General features: G+C 37.9%; 2 protein-coding genes across 2 annotated transcripts in view; both read right to left on the minus strand.

The window, feature by feature from the left end:
• Positions 1-11,955, minus strand: LOC120457532 (transcription factor Maf-like). The gene is made up of 3 exons (XM_044006667.1): positions 11,674-11,955; positions 7,782-8,016; positions 1-250 (listed from the first exon to the last, which is right to left on the minus strand). The coding sequence occupies exons 1-3, from the start codon at positions 11,953-11,955 to the stop codon at positions 42-44; spliced, it is 726 nt and encodes a 241-aa protein (XP_043862602.1). The 3' UTR covers positions 1-41.
• LOC122756572 overlaps positions 11,770-24,480 on the minus strand; it is a 16,695-nt gene continuing 3,984 nt past the window's right edge. The window contains exons 2-3 of the mRNA XM_044006668.1: positions 17,899-18,112; positions 11,770-12,428 (exon numbers count right to left, since the gene is read on the minus strand). Coding sequence (XP_043862603.1) covers positions 12,239-12,428; positions 17,899-18,112 — 404 coding nt within the window. The 3' untranslated portion in view covers positions 11,770-12,238. The remainder of the gene's footprint in view (positions 12,429-17,898; positions 18,113-24,480) is intronic.

Consider the following 24,480-nt stretch of genomic DNA (forward strand, 5'->3'; position numbering starts at 1 on the left):
TTATGGTTACATTGGCGTCGTTCACAATGAGAGTGCCGTGATCAACAATCGTCACTGGATCCAGGTGACCCGGGAGTGTGGAGCAGTGTGCAACAGCCCCGGAAACTATCTGCTGGGCGCAGGTGCCATTTTGAAGTTCCCTGCAGAAGGTGGCGCCGACCGTCGTCTTGCAGTGCCCGATGTTGAGGTTTCGAGCTTTGCATTCGGCCACTAAGTTTCCGTCTTCGAAGTTTAAGATCTTGTTGCTGCGCTGGACCGGAAAGACAGTAATTTTCTTACATATGACCTTAGGGCTAGGAAATTTAATTAAAAAATGTAAAATTTCAAAATTTTGAAAAACGCTTACACTAGATACTTCTAATAATTCTATTAAGCTAACGTCAATAAGCTGTCTGTCCCTAAATTCGCCAATATCGGTTTCATCCAAAATTGCCGGACTTACAATGTTTAATTTTGCCAGGGTTAAGCCCATAAGAATATTCTCTAAATCTTAGATAACAATTCAATTTTTTGCCAAAATGATTTCCAGGAGGTGGGTTTCTCTATTTGTTTCAGTTTTTTGAATTTGGTTTAATGAATTAGCGAGTTCGTTCAAGCGTGTCTGAAATTTGATATTCAATTCCGTTTGACCCTCTTCGGTTCTTTCTAACTGTTCCTGATTGAATTTAATTTTTTCCCAGTCATTGAAGTCGGGGGTGCCGGCGATGACCTTTAATGCCGTCCCGATCAAATTTAGACTCCTAGCAGCCCTATGGTGGAATCTTAAGGTGGCTACTAATTTGCGAATGTGTGTCAAGTCCGTCAATATTACTGGAGTCCTCTGGTCGTCTGTAAATGTCTTTGTCATCGTCTCCGTCTGGTCGGCGTCAAGGATCTTGCGAAGATGTTTATCGTAGATTGTCTTTGTGGACCACCCTCCCCTTTATTAAGACCGTGGTCCCCAGGTCTGCCTCTATGGTTTCCTCCGAACATAGCGGAGAAAGTTTGCTCCCTAGGCGTTTGTTTGTTTTTAAGAACACCTTTTCACCAACTTGATAGTCCTTACAGGTCCTATCTTTATTCACCTGGTCAAGGGTCTTTTCCTGGGCCCGCTTAATTTTTTTGCTAATTATTATCGAATTATTTATCGATAATTCTTTGATTAATATTTAATGTCGATTGAATTTAATTTCGATTATCAAAAAAACGGATGTACTTCTTTTAAAATTATTATTAATTTCTTAAACTACGAAACAGCCTTGTGTTGGTCATTGATTCACAACATCCTGGACGCTCCTACGAATACATCGCCAGCAACAACGCAGATTTAAGCAATAGCATCCACGGAACTTCCGGTCGTCTCTGGTTTATGGGCTGGATATAAGTTTTAAATTATAATAAACGATAACGTGGTCAAGAGCTAGCAAAATGTAATGTCAAATGCCTGACACCAAGAATAAATCAGTTCTATCTCCAAAATGTACTTTAGTTATTAGATGAAAGTTATCCATAAATATTCAATATGATAAATGTTTTTATGCGCCAAATTAAGTGTTTAGCATAGCATATTTATCGTCCATTTGTTGACAATTCATATTGCGAATTATTTGTCGATAATTCTTTGATTAATATTTTAAGTCGATTGAATTTAATTTCGAATATCAAAAGATTTTGAGCAACAACATCAACGGAACTTCCGGTCGTCTCTGGTTAATGGGCTCTCAGAGGGTATATACAATGGAAATTAAACCATAGTAAGTTGGGAATTATATTAAAATTAATGGATATAAGTGTTAAATCAAAATAAACGATAACGTGACCAAGAGCTAGCAAAATGTAATGTCCAATGCATGACACCAGAAATAAATGAATTCTATCTCGAAAATGTAGTTTAATTATTAGATGAAAGTTATCCATAAATATTCAATATGATAAATGTTTTTATGCAGCAAGTTATTTGTTCAACATAGCATATTATTTTATGCATATTTATCGGCCATTTGTTGACAATCATTTTGCGAATTATTTGTCGATAATTCTTTTATTAATATTCAATGTCGATTGAATTTTATTTGATTATCAAAAAAACGGATGTTATTATTTTAAAATTATAATTAATTTCTTAAACTACGAACCTGCCTTGTTTTGGTCCTTGATTCACTACATCCTGGACTCTCCTAAAAATGCATCGCCAGCACCAACGCAGATTTAAGCAATAACATCCACGGAACTTCCGGTCGTGTTTGGTTTATGGGCTCTCAGAGGTATATAAATTAATAAGTCTTTATGTTAGTTTTATTATTACTTATTATTCTACTCCCCCGTTAGGGTGAGAGATTAATATTCGATTGTTACAGTAAGTACAGACCGTAAGCTCTGGAGTACAATTATTTACTGAACTTAAGTTTACAATCTAATGCAACTCCAGGCCTCTGGTTAGTTGCAGCGCTGCCGGCAGAGGGCCAGGTCAGCACTTCTGTATCCGGCCGATTACTCGCTCCGCGAATGTTTGGCTCAGACTCCGGGCAATTGCGCAAGTGCGGGATCAGCGGTCTTTTCAATGCGCGTGCATGCCACCGGATATGGCCCGCAACTCGGCAGTTTCATTCCGTGAAAACTGCTGGTGTTAACTCTTCCCTCCTTTAAGAGGTCGCCGTCTCGGGGACCCGCTGGCTCTGCACCAGTGCTGGCTCCTGGCTCGGCGTGGCTTCTGGCCCGTAAGAGGTGGTAGCCAATCCCAATGGTACAGCACAATAGGAGGGCAGCAAGTAAGGCGAAGGAGTTGCTGAGGAGGGACCCCATGGTAAGTTTTTCTCTAAGGGCCCCAATGTGGTGGAGGTTCCTCAGACTCAGCTCGTGGAGGAGTGGAAGGCTTAATCAGTTCTGATGAGCCGTGACGTTTACAACAGCCATGGCCGACACAGCCGGTTTCTTTTTGAATTTCCCAGCTGATTGATGAACCAAGTACCATTCAGAGCTACCTTGCTGGAGTAGGTTACTAGGTAGGTGCCGGATATCCTTTGCTCTCGTCCTTGGTCGTCGGTTATGGTTACATCGGCGTCGTTCACAATGAGAGTGCCGTGATCAACAATCGTCACTGGATCCAGGTGACCCGGGAGTGTGGAGCAGTGTGCAACAGCCCCGGAAACTATCTGCTGGGCGCAGGTGCCATTTTGAAGTTCCCTGCAGAAGGGAACTTCCCTGCCCGATGTTGAGGTTTCGAGCTTTGCATTCTGCCACTAAGTTTCCGTCTTCGAAGTTTAAGATCTTGTTGCTGCGCTGGACCGGAAAGACAGTAATTTTCTTACATATGACCTTAGGGCTAGGAAATTTAATTAAAAAATGTAAAATTTCAAAATTTTGAAAAACGCTTACACTAGATACTTCTAATAATTCTATTAAGCTAACGTCAATAAGCTGTCTGTCCCTAAATTCGCCAATATCGGTTTCGTCCAAAATTGCCGGACTTACAATGTTTAATTTTGCCAGGGTTAAGCCCATAAGAATATTCTCTAAATCTGTGATAACAATTCTATTTTTTGCCAAAATGATTTCCAGGAGGTGGGTTTCTCTATTTGTTTCAGTTTTTTGAATTTGGTTTAATGAATTAGCGAGTTCGTTCAAGCGTGTCTGAAATTTGATATTCAATTCCGTTTGACCCTCTTCGGTTCTTTCTAACTGTTCCTGATTGAATTTAATTTTTTCCCAGTCATTGAAGTCGGGGGTGCCGGCGATGACCTTTAATGCCGTCCCGATCAAATTTAGACTCCTAGCAGCCCTATGGTGGAATCTTAAGGTGGCTACTAATTTGCGAATGTGTGTCAAGTCCGTCATTATTACTGGAGTCCTGTGGTCGTCTGTAAATGTCTTTGTCATCGTCTCCGTCCTGTCGGCGTAGTCTTCGTACGTTGTCATGTTCGTCGAGTGTTGTAAGTATCCGTACGATTCCCAGATGACAATTTCGTTGTCTTCTATTGGGATGTAGTCCGCGTTCGTATAGACGTTAAGTCTTACCGTCTCGTCTGTCCATACCGTCGTTAGTATAATGATTATAATGTAATATCGTAACCTAAAAAAATATAAAAAGATAGGAAACGGGGCGGAATCAATTCGGTCGTATCGTTCAGGTTGGTTTCGAGCTTCAAGCATCTGTCAATTTCTGCCAGGGTACTATGAAACCTCTCTACTTGACCGTTTGAGGTGCTATGTAGAGGCGGGGCGTTGGAAATGGTTATATTAAAGTGGTTTAGCAGGATCGTTTTGATGGTTTCAGAATTCAACGATCTTTCATTATCGCAGTAAATTGTTTTTATCTTCGGGAAGAAATTTACTATGTGCAATAACGGGGACTTTACGTCCACAATAGCCCTCGATGCGATGGCTTGCACTGTGGCGAATTTTGAAAATTTATCAATGCAGGTGAGAAACAGGGTTCCGTCCGTTGAAAAAATGTCAACGTGGAGGATTTCCCCCACAAAGGAGGGTATCGGTGTTTTCGCTACCTCTTGCTTGCATGGGTGACGTTTGTATTTCGCCATTGCACAGGTCTTGCAATTTGAAGTTGCTTCTGTAGCTAGCCGAAGCATCTTAGGGAAAAGTAGTCCCTCAAGATTTGCTTTACGTTTTCCTGTGCGGCTCGGTGGGCCCTGTTATGTTCCGTTATAACGATTTCCCGTTGTTCGGTTGCATCGGTAATGTCTTGGACAAAGCTCTTCGTGTGTTTGAAAGAAGTGCTTGGCAACAGTTCACTAGTCGGTGTTGAATAAATGCCAAGATCGGTAAGGAGCAATATATTGCGTTCACTACCTCGGCATTTACTACTTTTTGTAGAGCATTAAGAAGATTTTCCCGGTTAGGGATTCTTATTATGTGCCTCACCTTGCTTTTAAACAAGATGAATGTGTCCACCGAGAAGCTGTTTCCTTCTTTTCCTTCTATTTGGTTCTTTAAACAGTTTACCGGGTTTTCTGTTGTGTCTATGGTGTAAGTCAGCGATTGTTCGCTGTGAATGGTTGCTACGTCTATGCTATGTTTTGGCGAGACAAAGCGTCTGCCACAAGATTTTCTTTCCCCGGTTTGTAGACCAATTTAGCACCATGGTCTTCGATAAACCCTTTCCAGCGCTTCAATTTCGCGTTAGGGTTTTTGTCTGAAACGGCAAAGGTAAGTGGCTGGTGATCGGTAAAGATCTGCAAGCCTTTTACACCGTATAGGTAATTGCGGAGGTTTTTTAGCGCCCAAACTATGGCGAGGAGCTCTCGCTCATTGGTTGCATAGTTTTTCTCGTTATCCCGCAGGTCGCGCGATATCATAGTAATCGGGCGGCCATCCTGAGATAGCACTGCTCCTAGACCAAAGCCCGACGCATCCGTTGTTAAATCGAATGGTCTCTTGAAGTCTGGGTATGAAAGTAAAACGTCCTCTGATGCCAAGATTTCTCTCAACCTGTCGAACGCTTCTTTCTGTTCCTTAGTCATATCAATATCAATCTTTCTTGACTGATATTTGCTTGCATTTCCGTTTTCGCCTTTTAGGATGCTCGTTAAAGGCCTTGCGATTTTCGCAAAGTCTTTTTTAAAGCACCTATAGTAGCTTGCTAGGCCCAGAAATGATCTGAGCTCGAAAAGCGTTTTTGGTAGGGGGAATTGTTTTATGGCCTTTACCTTTTCAGGTGAAGTTCGCAATCCCCTTGCGACACAATAAACCCCAAGTACTCAACGCTCTTTTTAAAGAACTTTGACTTTTCTTGAGGTACTCTCATGCCTGCTTCTAAGAGTTTTGTTAAAACCCAATCCACGTCTTTAACGTGTTCTTCTTTTGTTTTTGAGAAGATTATGACTTCATCGACGTTAACGTAGCATATTTTCGAGATTCCGTTCCGTAGGACATCGTCGATGGCCCTTTGGAAAATGCTTGGGGCGTTTTTAAGCCCAAATGGCAATCTACAGAACTCGTATTTGCCGTTGTTTATAGAGAATGCTGTTTTTTCCCTATCTTTTTCTGCCAGCTCTATTTGGTGAAAGCCTGACTTAAGGTCGAGGGTCGTAAAAAATTTAGACTCGCCCATGTTTGACAGTATTGTCGGAATTGTCGGTATAGAGTACTTATCGTCGACTGTCCTCTGATTTAGTTTCCTAAAATCGATAACTAGTCGCTTCTTTTTTACTCCATTTTGATCTGTCCCTTTTTTATCTACAACCCAAGTCGGGTTGTTGTATTGAGATTTGGATGGCCTTATCACGCCGTCCGCAAGAAGTTGTTAACCTCTGCATTGACGAATTCGGTCACACCCATGGGATGCGGGTATGATTTAGCATATACCGGCTGCCCGTCAGTTTGTATCGTGGCGATCGTGTTTATATTAAATGGTAGGGCTTCGTCTGGGTCAGCGAAGGCCCTATGATTTTTAAGAATCATCCTATTGAATGAGTTCTTAATTGCAGGAGATACGTCTTCATCATTAATTTTGATGAAGTTAACGTTTTCTGCTCTAGTGAACTAGATCTTTTCAGCTCCGTTACTAGTATTTATTATATTTCCAGTAAAATCGAGTTTCGCATTGACTTGTTTAAGCAAGTCGAGCCCGATAATGCCTTCAAATTCCTTAAGACTGTTTAAAATATAAAAGGGTGTTTTTACGTTAAACACCGAAACGAAACATTTTTTTTCGATTTTTGTAAAGCCATGAATCGACCTTACCGTGAAAGGTTTTTCCGCTGCCACGACGCCTTTTAGCCCCGGGAGTGGAGAAATATAGTTTTTGGATGTGCCGGTATCGAGTAATAATTTTATTTCTTTTCCTGCTACCGTACGTGTTATGTAGGGAAGCATGGACTTTACCCTAAAAAATTGCAGGAGTCTTCTGCATCCAGCTCATCCTCTATTTCGGTGGCGTTTGTTTGGGCAAGGGAGTCGTAATCTTCTTCGTCGGAGTTTTCTTCCGTCAAAAATTGATTTTCTGTGGAGACCGTGTCGACTGCCCTCTTTGCCACTTTGTTTCTTTTTATACCCGTTACTCGTAGAGTAAAAGGGTATACTAGATTCGTTGAAAAGTATGTAACAGGCAGAAGGAAGCGTTTCCGACCATATAAAGTATATATATTTGTGATCAGGATCAATAGCCGAGTCGATCTGGCCATGTCCGTCTGTCCGTCCGTCTGTCCGTCTGTCCGTCCGTATGAACGTCGAGATCTCAGGAACTACAAAAGCTAGTAAGTTGAGATTAAGCATACAGACTCCAGAGACATAGAAGCAGCGCAAGTTTATCGATTCATTTTGCCACGCCCACTCTAACGCCCACAAACCGCCCAAAGCTGCTACGCCCACACTTTTGAAAAATGTTTTGATATTTTTTCATTTTTATATTGGTCTTGTAAATTTCTATCGATTTACCAAAAAACTTTTTGCCACGCCCACTCTAACGCCCTCAAACCGCCCAAAGCTGCTACGCCCACACTTTTGAAAAATGTTTTGATATTTTTTCATTTTTATATTGGTCTTGTAAATTTCTATCGATTTGCCAAAAAACTTTCTGCCACGCCCACTATAACGCCTAAAAACCGCCAAAAATTGTGTTTAAGACTCTCCTTCTCCCTTCCACTAGCTGAGTAACGGGTATCAGATAGTCGGGGAACTCGACTATAGCGTTCTCTCTTGTTTTATTTGCAATTAATTTCTCTTATTATTTTTTCTGAATATTTGTAAATTATTTTCATCAAGTATTAGACACTCAAAAGTCAAGTTCTTATTTATTTTTTGTATGATATTCTTTTGTTCGGTGAGTTTTTGGACAAAAAGCTTACTCACATGTTCCTTTGTAAATTTAATTTCGAAATTTGCATTTGCCGACGGCTTTTTTCTGTTGGTACTGCTTCTGCCGCTGTCGCTGCTGCTGCCGCCGCTGCCTCTGCCGCCGCCGCTACCGCTGCCGTCACTGCCGCTACCGTCGCTGCCGCCGCTGTCGTTGCTGCCGTTGTCGCTGCTGCCGCTATTGCAGCCGTTGCTGCTGCCGTTGTAGGGCGAGGGGAAGTTTCTCCCCTTTTGGTTTTGTGCTTGGTTTCAGTTTTCTTTATTTTTTCCCACTGGAAGTTCTTTTGCTTATTTATTTCGATTTTGTATTTTATTTATTTGGAATTTTTTGGTTTTGTGTTTGGTTTCAGTTTTCATTAATTTTCTCGCTGGAAGTTCTTTTGCTTATTTATTTCGTTTTGTATTTTATTTATTTTGAATTTTCTCGCTTTGTTGAAAGCCGGTAATTTTTATGGCGTTTTACTTTGCCACCTTTATTTTCTTCGATTAAATTTTTCTCACTTGCTAGAAGTTGAGAATGTTGTTTCACTTAATCAATTTTATTTTCTTGATTAATTTTTCCTGCTTTGTTAAAAGCTAAGAATGAATATTACACTGCACCAATTACTTTTCAGTGATATTTTTCTTGCCTTGTAAAGGCTAAGAAAAAATTTAGGATTTCACTTGCACCAGTTTTGGTTCCGCGCGAGACTACTTTGTCTTTTACTTTGCTATTTTTCGTGGGTTTGAACACGTTGGGCGACCATTAATAAGTCTTTATGTTAGTTTTATTATTACTTATTATTCTACTCCCCCGTTAGGGTGAGAGAAATATTCGATTGTTACAATAAGTACAGAGCGTAAGCTCTGGAGTACAATTATTTACTGAACTTAAGTTTACAATCTAATGCAACTCCAGGCCTCTGGTTAGTTGCAGCGCTGCCGGCAGAGGGCCAGGTCAGCACTTCTGTATCCGGCCGATCACTCGCTCCGCGAATGTTTGGCTCGGACTCCGGGCAATTGCGCAAGTGCGGGATCAGCGGTCTTTTCAATGCGCGTGCAGGCCACCGGATATGGCCCGCAACTCGGCAGTTTCACTCCGTGAAAACTGCTGGTGTTAACTTATATAATGGAAATTAAACCATAGCAAGTTGGAAATTATATTAAAATTAATGGATATAAGTTTTAAATCATAATAAACGATAACGTGACCAAGAGCTAGCAGAATAAATCATTTCTATCTGAAAAGGTAGTTTAGTTATTAAATAAGCAAATTAAGTGTGCAACATAGCATTTTGTTTTTATGCATATTTATCGGCCATTTGTTGACAATTCATATTGCGAATTATTTGTCGATAATTCTTTGATTAATATTTAATTTCGATTGAACTTAATTTTGTTTATCAAAAGAACGGATGTACTTATTTAAAACATATTATTAATTTCTGAAACTACGAACCTGCCTTGTTTTGGTCCTTGGTTCACAATAGTTTAGTTATTAGATGGAAGTTAACCATAAATATTCAATATGATAAATGTTTTTATGCAGCAAATTAAGTGTTCAACATAGCATATTATTTTCACGCATAGTTATCGGCCATTTGTGGGCAATTCATATTGCGAATTATTTGTCGATAATTCTTTGATTAATATTTAATATCGATTGAATTTAATTTCGAATAACAAAAAAACGGATGCAATTATTTTAAAATTATTATTAATTTCTTAAACTAGAAACCTGCCTTGTTTTGGTCCTTGATTCACAACATCCTGGACGCTCCTAAAAATACATCGCCAGCACTAACGCAGATTTGAGCAATAACATCATTGGAACTTCCGGTCGTCTCTGGTTTACGGGCTCTTAGAGGGTATATATAATGGACATTAAACCATAAGAAGTTGGGAATTATATTAAACGTAATGGATATAAATTTTAAATTATATTAAACGATAACGTGGTCAAGAGCTAGCAAAATGTAATGTCCAATGCATGACACCAAGAATAAATGATTTCGTTTATAAATGTTTTTTGTGCAGCAAATTAAGTGTTCAACATAGCATATTATTTTTATGCATATTTATAGGCCACTTGTTGACAATTCATTTTGCGAATTATTTGTCGATAATTCTTTTATTAATATTTTAAGTCGATTGAATTTAATTTCGAATATCAAAAGATTTTGAGCAATAACATCAACGGAACTTCCGGTCGTCTCTGGTTAATGGGCTCTCAGAGGGTATATACAATGGAAATTAAACCATATCAAGTTGGGAATTATTTTAAAATTAAATGATATAAGTTTTAAATCATAAAAAACGATAACGTGACCTAGAACTAGCAAAATGTAATGTCCAATGCATGCACCAAGAATAAATGAATTCTATCTCCAAAATGTAGTTTAGTTATTAGATGGAAGTTATTCATAAATATTCAATATGATAAATGTTTTTATGCGGCAAATTAAGTGTTTAAGATAGCATATTTATCGTCCATTTGTTGACAATTCATATTACGAATTATTTATCGATAATTCTTTGATTAATATTTAATGTCGATTGAATTTAATTTTGATTATTAAAAAAAACGGATGTACTTCTTTTAAAATTATTATTAATTTCTTAAACTACGAAACAGCCTTGTGTTGGACCTTGATTCGCAACATCCTAGACGCTCCCACGAATACATCGCCAGCAACAACGCAGATTTAAGCAATAGCATCCACGGAACTTCCGGTCGTCTCTGGTTTATGGACTGGATATAAGTTTTAAATTATAATAAACGATAAAGTGGCAAAGAGCTTGCAAAATGTAATGTCCAATGCATGACACCAAGAATAAATTAATTCTATCTCGAAAATGTAGTTTAGTTATTAGATGAAAGTTATCCATAAATATTCAATATGATAAATGTTTTTATGCGGCAAATTAAGTGTTTAACATAGCATATTTATCGTCCATTTGTTGACAATTCATATTGCGAATTATTTGTCGATAATTCTTTGATTAATATTTTAAGTCGTTTGAATTTAATTTCGAATATCAAAAGATTTTGAGCAACAACATCAACGGAACTTCCGGTCGTCTCTGGTTAATGGGCTCTCAGAGGGTATATACAATGGAAATTAAACCATAGTAAGTTGGGAATTATATTAAAATTAATGGATATAAGTGTTAAATCAAAATAAACGATAACGTGACCAAGAGCTAGCAAAATGTAATGTCGTAATGTCCAATGCATGACACCAGAAATAAATGAATTCTATCTCGAAAATGTAGTTTAATTATTAGATGAAAGTTATCCATAAATATTCAATATGATAAATGTTTTTATGCAGCAAGTTATTTGTTCAACATAGCATATTATTTTATGCATATTTATCGGCCATTTGTTGACAATCATTTTGCGAATTATTTGTCGATAATTCTTTTATTAATATTCAATGTCGATTGAATTTTATTTGATTATCAAAAAAACGGATGTTATTATTTTAAAATTATAATTAATTTCTTAAACTACGAACCTGCCTTGTTTTGGTCCTTGATTCACTACATCCTGGACTCTCCTAAAAATGCATCGCCAGCACCAACGCAGATTTAAGCAATAACATCCACGGAACTTCCGGTCGTGTTTGGTTTATGGGCTCTCAGAGGTATATAAATTAATAAGTCTTTATGTTAGTTTTATTATTACTTATTATTCTACTCCCCCGTTAGGGTGAGAGATTAATATTCGATTGTTACAGTAAGTACAGACCGTAAGCTCTGGAGTACAATTATTTACTGAACTTAAGTTTACAATCTAATGCAACTCCAGGCCTCTGGTTAGTTGCAGCGCTGCCGGCAGAGGGCCAGGTCAGCACTTCTGTATCCGGCCGATTACTCGCTCCGCGAATATTTGGCTCAGACTCCGGGCAATTGCGCAAGTGCGGGATCAGCGGTCTTTTCAATGCGCGTGCATGCCACCGGATATGGCCCGCAACTCGGCAGTTTCATTCCGTGAAAACTGCTGGTGTTAACTCTTCCCTCCTTTAAGAGGTCGCCGTCTCGGGGACCCGCTGGCTCTGCACCAGTGCTGGCTCCTGGCTCGGCGTGGCTTCTGGCCCGTAAGAGGTGGTAGCCAATCCCAATGGTACAGCACAATAGGAGGGCAGCAAGTAAGGCGAAGGAGTTGCTGAGGAGGGACCCCATGGTAAGTTTTTCTCTAAGGGCCCCAATGTGGTGGAGGTTCCTCAGACTCAGCTCGTGGAGGAGTGGAAGGCTTAATCAGTTCTGATGAGCCGTGACGTTTACAACAGCCATGGCCGACACAGCCGGTTTCTTTTTTGAATTTCCCAGCTGATTGATGAACCAAGTACCATTCAGAGCTACCTTGCTGGAGTAGGTTACTAGGTAGGTGCCGGATATCCTTTGCTCTCGTCCTTGGTCGTCGGTTATGGTTACATTGGCGTCGTTCACAATGAGAGTGCCGTGATCAACAATCGTCACTGGATCCAGGTGACCCGGGAGTGTGGAGCAGTGTGCAACAGCCCCGGAAACTATCTGCTGGGCGCAGGTGCCATTTTGAAGTTCCCTGCAGAAGGGAACTTCCCTGCCCGATGTTGAGGTTTCGAGCTTTGCATTCTGCCACTAAGTTTCCGTCTTCGAAGTTTAAGATCTTGTTGCTGCGCTGGACCGGAAAGACAGTAATTTTCTTACATATGACCTTAGGGCTAGGAAATTTAATTAAAAAATGTAAAATTTCAAAATTTTGAAAAACGCTTACACTAGATACTTCTAATAATTCTATTAAGCTAACGTCAATAAGCTGTCTGTCCCTAAATTCGCCAATATCGGTTTCGTCCAAAATTGCCGGACTTACAATGTTTAATTTTGCCAGGGTTAAGCCCATAAGAATATTCTCTAAATCTGTGATAACAATTCTATTTTTTGCCAAAATGATTTCCAGGAGGTGGGTTTCTCTATTTGTTTCAGTTTTTTGAATTTGGTTTAATGAATTAGCGAGTTCGTTCAAGCGTGTCTGAAATTTGATATTCAATTCCGTTTGACCCTCTTCGGTTCTTTCTAACTGTTCCTGATTGAATTTAATTTTTTCCCAGTCATTGAAGTCGGGGGTGCCGGCGATGACCTTTAGTGCCGTCCCGATCAAATTTAGACTCCTAGCAGCCCTATGGTGGAATCTTAAGGTGGCTACTAATTTGCGAATGTGTGTCAAGTCCGTCATTATTACTGGAGTCCTGTGGTCGTCTGTAAATGTCTTTGTCATCGTCTCCGTCCTGTCGGCGTAGTCTTCGTACGTTGTCATGTTCGTCGAGTGTTGTAAGTATCCGTACGATTCCCAGATGACAATTTCGTTGTCTTCTATTGGGATGTAGTCCGCGTTCGTATAGACGTTAAGTCTTACCGTCTCGTCTGTCCATACCGTCGTTAGTATAATGATTATAATGTAATATCGTAACCTAAAAAAATATAAAAAGATAGGAAACGGGGTCAAGGATCTTGCGAAGATGTTTATCGTAGATTGTCTTTGTGGACCACTCTCCCCTTTATTAAGACCGTGGTCCCCAGGTCTGCCTCTATGGTTTCCTCCGAACATAGCGGACAAAATTTGTTCCCTAGGCGTTTGTTTGTTTTTAAGAACACCTTTTCACCAACTTGATAGTCCTTATAGGTCCTATCTTTATTCACCTGGTCAAGGGTCTTTTCCTGGGCCCGCTTAATTTTTTTGCTAATTATCCCTTCGAATTCTTTAGACTTCGAGTGGATAATTGCAATCGGTTTTTCGTTAGTAACCGAGTGAATTGAATTGTTGTATCTGTTAGTTGCTAGCAGAATCAATTCGGTCGTATCGTTCAGGTTGGTTTCGAGCTTCAAGCATCTGGCAATTTCTGCCAGGGTACTATGAAACCTCTCTACTTGACCGTTTGAGGTGCTATGTAGAGGCGGGGCGTTGGAAATGGTTATATTAAAGTGGTTTAGCAGGATCGTTTTGATGGTTTCAGAATTCAACGATCTTTCATTATCGCAGTAAATTGTTTTTATCTTCGGGAAGAAATTTACTATGTGCAATAACGGGGACTTTACGTCCACAATAGCCCTCGATGCGATGGCTTGCACTGTGGCGAATTTTGAAAATTTATCAATGCAGGTGAGAAACAGGGTTCCGTCCGTTGAAAAAATGTCAACGTGGAGGATTTCCCCCACAAAGGAGGGTATCGGTGTTTTCGCTACCTCTTGCTTGCATGGGTGACGTTTGTATTTCGCCATTGCACAGGTCTTGCAATTTGAAGTTGCTTCTGTAGCTAGCCGAAGCATCTTAGGGAAAAAGTAGTCCCTCAAGATTTGCTTTACGTTTTCCTGTGCGGCTCGGTGGGCCCTGTTATGTTCCGTTATAACGATTTCCCGTTGTTCGGTTGCATCGGTAATGTCTTGGACAAAGCTCTTCGTGTGTTTGAAAGAAGTGCTTGGCAACAGTTCACTAGTCGGTGTTGAATAAATGCCAAGATCGGTAAGGAGCAATATATTGCGTTCACTACCTCGGCATTTACTACTTTTTGTAGAGCATTAAGAAGATTTTCCCGGTTAGGGATTCTTATTATGTGCCTCACCTTGCTTTTAAACAAGATGAATGTGTCCACCGAGAAGCTGTTTCCTTCTTTTCCTTCTATTTGGTTCTTTAAACAGTTTACCGGGTTTTCTGTTGTGTCTATGGTGTAAGTCAGCGATTGTTCGCTGTGAATGGTTGCTACGTCTATGCTATGTTTTGGCGAGACAAAGCGTCTGCCACAAGATTTTCTTTCCCCGGTTTGTAGACCAATTTAGCACCATGGTCTTCGATAAACCCTTTCCAGCGCTTCAATTTCGCGTTAGGGTTTTTGTCTGAAACGGCAAAGGTAAGTGGCTGGTGATCGGTAAAGATCTGCAAGCCTTTTACACCGTATAGGTAATTGCGGAGGTTTTTTAGCGCCCAAACTATGGCGAGGAGCTCTCGCTCATTGGTTGCATAGTTTTTCTCGTTTCTCCGTTGTTAAATCGAATGGTCTCTTGAAGTCTGGGTATGAAAGTAAAACGTCCTCTGATGCCAAGATTTCTCTCAACCTGTCGAACGCTTCTTTCTGTTCCTTAGTCATATCAATATCAATCTTTCTTGACTGATATTTGCTTGCATTTCCGTTTTCGCCTTTTAGGATGCTCGTTAAAGGCCTTGCGATTTTCGCAAAGTCTTTTTTAAAGCACCTATAGTAGCTTGCTAGGCCCAGAAATGATCTGAGCTCGAAAAGCGTTTTTGGTAGGGGGAATTGTTTTATGGCCTTTACCTTTTCAGGTGAAGTTCGCAATCCCCCTTGCGACACAATAAACCCCAAGTACTCAACGCTCTTTTTAAAGAACTTTGACTTTTCTTGAGGTACTCTCATGCCTGCTTCTAAGAGTTTTGTTAAAACCCAATCCACGTCTTTAACGTGTTCTTCTTTTGTTTTTGAGAAGATTATGACTTCATCGACGTTAACGTAGCATATTTTCGAGATTCCGTTCCGTAGGACATCGTCGATGGCCCTTTGGAAAATGCTTGGGGCGTTTTTAAGCCCAAATGGCAATCTACAGAACTCGTATTTGCCGTTGTTTATAGAGAATGCTGTTTTTTCCCTATCTTTTTCTGCCAGCTCTATTTGGTGAAAGCCTGACTTAAGGTCGAGGGTCGTAAAAAATTTAGACTCGCCCATGTTTGACAGTATTGTCGGAATTGTCGGTATAGAGTACTTATCGTCGACTGTCCTCTGATTTAGTTTCCTAAAATAGATAACTAGTCGCTTCTTTTTTACTCCATTTAGATCTGTCCCTTTTTTATCTACAACCCAAGTCGGGTTGTTGTATTGAGATTTGGATGGCCTTATCACGCCGTCCGCAAGAAGTTGTTAACCTCTGCATTGACGAATTCGGTCACACCCATGGGATGCGGGTATGATTTAGAATATACCGGCTGCCCGTCAGTTTGTATCGTGGCGATCGTGTTTATATTAAATGGTAGGGCTTCGTCTGGGTCAGCGAAGGCCCTATGATTTTTAAGAATCATCCTATTGAATGAGTTCTTAATTGCAGGAGATACGTCTTCATCATTAATTTTGATGAAGTTAACGTTTTCTGCTCTAGTGAACTAGATCTTTTCAGCTCCGTTACTAGTATTTATTATATTTCCAGTAAAATCGAGTTTCGCATTGACTTGTTTAAGCAAGTCGAGCCCGATAATGCCTTCAAATTCCTTAAGACTGTTTAAAATATAAAAGGGTGTTTTTACGTTAAACACCGAAACGAAACATTTTTTTTCGATTTTTGTAAAGCCATGAATCGACCTTACCGTGAAAGGTTTTTCCGCTGCCACGACGCCTTTTAGCCCCGGGAGTGGAGAAATATAGTTTTTGGATGTGCCGGTATCGAGTAATAATTATACCCGTTACTCGTAGAGTAAAAGGGTATACTAGATTCGTTGAAAAGTATGTAACAGGCAGAAGGAAGCGTTTCCGACCATATAAAGTATATATATTCTTGATCAGGATCAATAGCCGAGTCGATTTGGCCATGTCCGTCTGTCCGTCCGTCTGTCCGTCTGTCCGTCTGTCCGTCTGTCTGTCCGTATGAACGTCGAGATCTCAGGAACTACAAAAGCTAGTAAGTTGAGATTAAGCATACAGACTCCAGGGACATAGACGCAGCGCAAGTTTGTCGAATCGTGCTGCCACGCCCACTCTAACGCCCACAAACCGCCCAAATCTGTTACGCCCACACTTTTGAAAAATGTTTTGATATTTTTTCATTTTTGTATTAGTCTTGTAAATTTCTATCGATTTGCAAAAAAACTTTTTGCCACGCCCACTCTAACGCCCACAAACCGCCCAAATCTGCCACGCCCACACTTTTGAAAAATGTTTTGATATTTTTTCATTTTTGTATTGGTCTTGTAAATTTCTATCTATTTGCCAAAAAACTTTTTGCCACGCCCACTCTTACGCCCACAAACCGCCAAAAACTGTCAGTGTTAAAGACTCTCCTTTGCACTTCCACTAGCTGAGTAACGGGTATCAGATAGTCGGGGAACTCGACTATAGCGTTCTCTCTTGTTTTATTTCTTTTCCTGCTACCGTACGTGTTATGTAGGGAAGCATGGACTTTACCCTAAAAAATTGCAGGAGTCTTCTGCATCCAGCTCATCCTCTATTTCGGTGGCGTTTGTTTGGGCAAGGGAGTCGTAATCTTCTTCGTCGGAGTTTTCTTCCGTCAAAAAATTGATTTTCTGTGGAGACCGTGTCGACTGCCCTCTTTGCCACTTTGTTTCTTTTTATACCCGTTACTCGTAGAGTAAAAGGGTATACTAGATTCGTTGAAAAGTATGTAACAGGCAGAAGGAAGCGTTTCCGACCATATAAAGTATATATATTTGTGATCAGGATCAATAGCCGAGTCGATCTGGCCATGTCCGTCTGTCCGTCCGTCTGTCCGTCTGTCCGTCCGTATGAACGTCGAGATCTCAGGAACTACAAAAGCTAGTAAGTTGAGATTAAGCATACAGACTCCAGAGACATAGAAGCAGCGCAAGTTTATCGATTCATTTTGCCACGCCCACTCTAACGCCCACAAACCGCCCAAAACTGCCACGCCCACACTTTTGAAAAATGTTTTGAAATTTTTTCATTTTTGTATTAGTCTTGTAATTTTCTATCGATTTACCAAAAAACTTTTTGCCACGCCCACTCTAACGCCCTCAAACCGCCCAAAGCTGCTACGCCCACACTTTTGAAAAATGTTTTGATATTTTTTCATTTTTATATTGGTCTTGTAAATTTCTATCGATTTGCCAAAAAACTTTCTGCCACGCCCACTATAACGCCTAAAAACCGCCAAAAATTGTGTTTAAGACTCTCCTTCTCCCTTCCACTAGCTGAGTAACGGGTATCAGATAGTCGGGGAACTCGACTATAGCGTTCTCTCTTGTTTTATTTGCAATTAATTTCTCTTATTATTTTTTCTGAATATTTGTAAATTATTTTCATCAAGTATTAGACACTCAAAAGTCAAGTTCTTATTTATTTTTTGTATGATATTCTTTTGTTCGGTGAGTTTTTGGACAAAAAGCTTACTCACATGTTCCTTTGTAAATTTAATTTCGAAATTTGCATTTGCCGACGGCTTTTTTCTGTTGGTACTGCTTCTGCCGCTGTCGCTGCTGCTGCCGCCGCTGCCTCTGCCGCCGCCGCTACCGCTGCCGTCACTGCCGCTACCGTCGCTGCCGCCGCTATCGCCGCCGCCGCTGTCGTTGCTGCCGTTGTCGCTGCTGCCGCTATTGCAGCCGTTGCTGCTGCCGTTGTAGGGCGAGGGGAAGTTTCTCCCCTTTTGGTTTTGTGCTTGGTTTCAGTTTTCTTTATTTTTTCCCACTGGAAGTTCTTTTGCTTATTTATTTCGATTTTGTATTTTATTTATTTGGAATTTTTTGGTTTTGTGTTTGGTTTCAGTTTTCATTAATTTTTCTCGCTGGAAGTTCTTTTGCTTATTTATTTCGTTTTGTATTTTATTTATTTTGAATTTTCTCGCTTTGTTGAAAGCCGGTAATTTTTATGGCGTTTCACTTTGCCACCTTTATTTTCTTCGATTAAATTTTTCTCACTTGCTAGAAGTTGAGAATGTTGTTTCACTTAATCAATTTTATTTTCTTGATTAATTTTTCCTGCTTTGTTAAAAGCTAAGAATGAATATTACACTGCACCAATTACTTTTCAGTGATATTTTTCTTGCCTTGTAAAGGCTAAGAAAAAATTTAGGATTTCACTTGCACCAGTTTTGGTTCCGCGCGAGACTACTTTGTCTTTTACTTTGCTATTTTTCGTGGGTTTGAACACGTTGGGCGACCATTAATAAGTCTTTATGTTAGTTTTATTATTACTTATTATTCTACTCCCCCGTTAGGGTGAGAGAAATATTCGATTGTTACAATAAGTACAGAGCGTAAGCTCTGGAGTACAATTATTTACTGAACTTAAGTTTACAATCTAATGCAACTCCAGGCCTCTGGTTAGTTGCAGCGCTGCCGGCAGAGGGCCAGGTCAGCACTTCTGTATCCGGCCGATCACTCGCTCCGCGAATGTTTGGCTCGGACTCCGGGCAATTGCGCAAGTGCGGGATCAGCGGTCTTTTCAATGCGCGTGCAGGCCACCGGATATGGCCCGCAACTCGGCAGTTTCACTCCGTGAAAACTGCTGGTGTTAACTTATATAATGGAAATTAAACCATAGCAAGTTGGAAATTATATTAAAATTAATGGATATAAGTTTTAAATCATAATAAACGATAACGTGACCAAGAGCTAGCAGAATAAATCATTTCTATCTGAAAAGGTAGTTTAGTTATTAAATAAGCAAATTAAGTGTGCAACATAGCATTTTGTTTTTATGCATATTTATCGGCCATTTGTTGACAATTCATATTGCGAATTATTTGTCGATAATTCTTTGATTAATATTTAATTTCGATTGAACTTAATTTTGTTTATCAAAAGAACGGATGTACTTATTTAAAACATATTATTAATTTCTGAAACTACGAACCTGCCTTGTTTTGGTCCTTGGTTCACAATAGTTTAGTTATTAGATGGAAGTTAACCATAAATATTCAATATGATAAATGTTTTTATGCAGCAAATTAAGTGTTCAACATAGCATATTATTTTCACGCATAGTTATCGGCCATTTGTTGACAATTCATTTTGCGAATTATTTATCGATAATTCTTTGATTAATATTTAATGTCGATTGAATTTAATTTCATTATCAAAAAAACGGATGTACTTATTTTAAAATTATTATTAATTTCTTAAACTAGGAACCTGCTTTGTTTTGGTCCTTGATGCACAACATCCTGGACGCTCCTAAAAATACATCGCCAGCACCGATGCAGATTTAAGCAATAACATCCACGGAACTTCCGGTCGTCGCTGGTTTTTGGGCTCTCAGAGTGAATATATAATGGAAATTAAACCATAACAAGTTGGGAATTATATTAAACGTAATGGATATACATTTTAAATTATATTAAACGATAACGTGGTCAAAAGCTAGCAAAATGTAATGTCCAATGCATGACACCAAGAATAAATGATTTCGTTTATAAATGTTTTTTGTGCAGCAAATTAAGTGTTTAACATAGCATATTATTTTTATGCATATTTATCGGCCATTTGTTGACAATTCATTTTGCGAATTATTTGTCGATAATTCTTTGATTAATATTTAATATCGATTGAATTTAATTTCGAATATCAAAAAAACGGATGCAATTATTTTAAAATTATTATTAATTTTTTAAACTAGAAACCTGCCTTGTTTTGGTCCTTGATTCACAACATCCTGGACGCTCCTAAAAATGCATCGCCAACACCAACGCAGATTTAAGTAATAATATCCACGAAACTTCCGGTCGTCTCTGGTTTATGGGCTCTCAGAGGGTATATATAATGGAAATTATACCATAACAAGTTGGGAATTATATTAAACGTAATGGATATAAATTTTAAATTATATTAAACGATAACGTGATCAAGAGCTAGCAAAATGTAATGCCCAATGCATGACACCAAGAATAAATGATTTCGTTTATAAATGTTTTTTTGTGCAGCAAATTAAGTGTTCAACATAGCATATTATTTTTATGCATATTTATCGGCCACTTGTTGACAATTCATTTTGCGAATTATTTGTCGATAATTCTTTGATTTATATTTAATATCGATTGAATTTAATTTCGAATATCAAAAAAACGGACGCAATTATTTTAAAATTATTATTAATTTCTTAAACTACAAACCTGCCTTGTTTTGGTCCTTGATTCACAACATCCTGGACGCTCCTAAAAATACATAGCCAGCACTAACGCAGATTTGAGCAATAACATCATCGGAACTTCCGGTCGTCTCTGGTTTACGGGCTCTTAGAGGGTATATATAATGGACATTAAACCATAAGAAGTTGGGAATTATATTAAACGTAATGGATATTAATTTTAAATTATATTAAACGATAACGTGGTCAAGAGCTAGCAAAATGTAATGTCCAATGCATGACACCAAGAATAAGTGAATTCGTTTATAAATGTTTTTTATGCAGCAAATTAAGTGTTTAACATAGCATATTATTTTTATGCATATTTATCGGCCATTTGTTGACAATTCATTTTGCGAATTATTTGTCGATAATTCTTTGATTAATATTTAATGTCGATTGAATTTTATTTGATTATCAAAAAAACGGATGTTCTTATTTTAAAATTATTATTAATTTCTTAAACTACAAACCTGCCTTGTTTTGGTCCTTGATTCACAACATCCTGGACGCTCCTAAAAATACATAGCCAGCACTAACGCAGATTTGAGCAATAACATCATCGGAACTTCCGGTCGTCTCTGGTTTACGGGCTCTTAGAGGGTATATATAATGGACATTAAACCATAAGAAGTTGGGAATTATATTAAACGTAATGGATATTAATTTTAAATTATATTAAACGATAACGTGGTCAAGAGCTAGCAAAATGTAATGCCCAATGCATGACACCAAGAATAAATGATTTCGTTTATAAATGTTTTTTTGTGCAGCAAATTAAGTGTTCAACATAGCATATTATTTTTATGCATATTTATCGGCCATTTGTTGACAATTCATTTTGCGAATTATTTGTCGATAATTCTTTGATTTATATTTAATATCGATAGAATTTAATTTCGAATATCAAAAAAACGGACGCAATTATTTTAAAATTATTATTAATTTTTTACACTGCGAACCTGCCTTGTTTTGGTCCTTGATTCACAACATCCTGGACGCTCCTAAAAATGCATAGCCAGCACTAACGCAGATTTGAGCAATAACATCATCGGAACTTCCGGTCGTCTCTGGTTTACGGGCTCTTAGAGGGTATATATAATGGACATTAAACCATAAGAAGTTGGGAATTATATTAAACGTAATGGATATAAATTTTAAATTATATTAAACGATAACGTGGTCAAGAGCTAGCAAAATGTAATGTCCAATCCATGACACCAAGAATAAGTGAATTCGTTTATAAATGTTTTTTATGCAGCAAATTAAGTGCTTAACATAGCATATTATTTTTATGCATATTTATCGGCCATTTGTTGACAATTCATTTTGCGAATTATTTGTCGATAATTCGTTGAATAATATTTAATGTCGATTGAATTTAATTTTGATTATCTAAAATACGGATGTACTTATTTTAAAATTATTATTAATTTCTTAAACTACGAACCTGCCTTGTTTTGGTCCTTGTTTCACAACATCCTGGACGCTCCTAAGAATACATCGCCAGCATCAACGGAGATTTAAGCAATAAAATCCATGGAACTTCCGGTCGTCTCTGGTTTATGGGCTCTCAGAGGGTATATATAATGGAAATTATACCATAACAAGTTGGGAATTATATTAAACGTAATGGATATAAGTTTTAAATTATAATAAACAATAACGTGACCAAGAGCTAGCAAAATGTAATGTCCAATGCATGACACCAAGAATAAATTAATTCTATCTCGAAAATGTAGTTTAGTTATTAGATGAAAGTTATCCATAAATATTCAATACGATAAATGTTTTTATGCAGCAAATTAAGTGTTCAACATATGCATATTTATCGGCCATTTGTTGACAATTCATATTGCGAATTATTTATCGATAATTCTTTGATTAATATTTAATGTCGATTGAATTTAATTTCGATTATCAAAAATACGGATGTACCTATTTTATTATTATAAAATTATTATTAATTTTTTACACTGCGAACTTGCCTTGTTTTGGTCCTTGATTCACAACATCCTGGACGCTCCTAAAACTGCATCGACAGCACCAACGCAGATTTAAGCAATAACATCCACAGAACTTCCGGTCTTCTCTGGTTTATTGGCTCTCAGAAGGTATATATAATAAACTTTTTTGGTGATAGATTTAATGAAAAAAATATATATTTTCCTTTTTTATGATCTTTATTTGAATAAGTTTCACCAGAGGTCAGTTAAGAACTAATTTACAAAGGTATTCTTTCGGCCCAGCAAACCATTTACAGAGGATTAACATAAGCCTTTTAAGTTCTACTTAGCTTTATATGTCAAGCTTAACAGATCATTAAGCTCGTTACCGTTAAGCGGTTCGTATCTTGGGGGAATGTTATTTATGAGGCTTTTGGAGAGTGAAGCTTTCCAAAAGATCGGCTTTAGCTTTTTTATATGAAGAGTGAATATGTCGTATGAAGAAATGAATATGTCACTCCCCCACCATTTAGATATTAGCTTGTCCTCAAGCGATTATTTCTGGATATAAGTGTGATACTGGATTTGCAATTTCAGCTATTTCTGTTTTTGTCTCTGTTTCTTTTTCGATATTTTTGTTAGTGGTTTTACTTGGTTTTAGTAAGAGATAATAATTTTGTAAGGCGCTGTTTTACATTTCATATAAAAGTAAAATATGTAAATTAAAACTAAAACAGATATGAAGATTATTAGTATGTTTCTGTAAATTTTGTTACTCTTATTGTTTAACAAAATCATTTCCTTTATTTCTATGTGTGACATTGGTTCGATTTTTGTTACATTGTGTTCAGTAAATATTACATTTGTGTATTGTTGAATACTATTAGATATTGTAATTTGTTTTAATTCTGCTGTGCAGTTGGATATTTTTAAAGGTTTATTATTTTCAATATAAATCTCTTGACCGTTACAATTGTGATAAAGTTTTTCTCTGGTCATATTCCAGGTTATAAGTATATTTGGTTTAATGTATTGAATATAGGATTGTTTACGATATTTTTGAAAAGTACAAGTTGGTGTTTCGTGTTTTATTATGTTAGCTATGCAATGGTCTGTGACAATATTCTTTGTTAGTGTATTTAGAACGCAGTTGTTATGTGAGTAGAATTTGCCTTCAATATTTTCCTTAATAATTTGGCCATTATTGTCGGGGTAAGGTGCAATGATGAAAGTTGGTCGTTCAATTGAATTCATAGGAATGTGGGACATTAGGAATATTTCATTAGTAGGTACGTTATACCAAGCGAAAGTTTTTATGTTTATCAGATTTTTGTAATTAATGTTGCCAATATTTTCATGTTTTAGTAGTTTAGGATTAAATATTCCTAGTCGTGTTAGTTGTGAACCCATTTCAATGTCTTCGATATATTCGGTAAAATGTTCAATATTAAATATTAATAGATTCAATTTTTGTTCCTTTTTCAAAGAATTGGACTGGTTGTTAATTATTTCTATGCCATTATTGAGACTGTCAATAACGTGGTTTAGAGTGCTGACATGTACTGTGTCTTGTGATAGAGTCGAAATTTGTTGTTCAATATGTTGTCTGTCGTCTTCGTCTAGTGTGCCAAAAAGATATCTTAATGTGGAACCTACAAAGTTAGCCAGTCCTCGTTTGTTTCGTTTTGAGATGCGTATGCCATTTATTTCTCTTTCCATTTTCTCGGTTAAATATTTAATTTTTGTGACCTTTTTAAATTCTTGACATTGTTTAATTATACTATTAAATGTTTCTTCAACTTCTGTAATATTTATGGTGAGACAGTGATGCATAAAGGTGATGGGGATTTGTATTGTTCCAGATTCAAACAAGATAAATCCTTGATTGTTTTCTATTGGGTTGATTTCGA

The sequence above is a fragment of the Drosophila santomea genome, unplaced genomic scaffold, assembly GCF_016746245.2.
Source record: "Drosophila santomea strain STO CAGO 1482 unplaced genomic scaffold, Prin_Dsan_1.1 Segkk15_quiver_pilon_scaf, whole genome shotgun sequence".
NCBI classification, from domain to species: Eukaryota; Metazoa; Arthropoda; class Insecta; order Diptera; family Drosophilidae; genus Drosophila; species Drosophila santomea.

Bases quoted from the DNA above. Each gene is read 5' to 3' on its own strand.
- LOC120457532 (XM_044006667.1), bottom strand. From the start codon at position 11,955: ATGGGGTCCCTCCTCAGCAACTCCTTCGCCTTACTTGCTGCCCTCCTA. The intron at 8,017-11,673 runs GTCTGAGCCAAA...CAAAACCAAAAG, and splicing joins CACTTGCGCAATTGCCCGGA to GGGAGAAACTTCCCCTCGCC. The intron at 251-7,781 runs GTAAGCTTTTTG...TTTCCGGTCCAG, and splicing joins ATTTACAAAGGAACATGTGA to CGCAGCAACAAGATCTTAAA.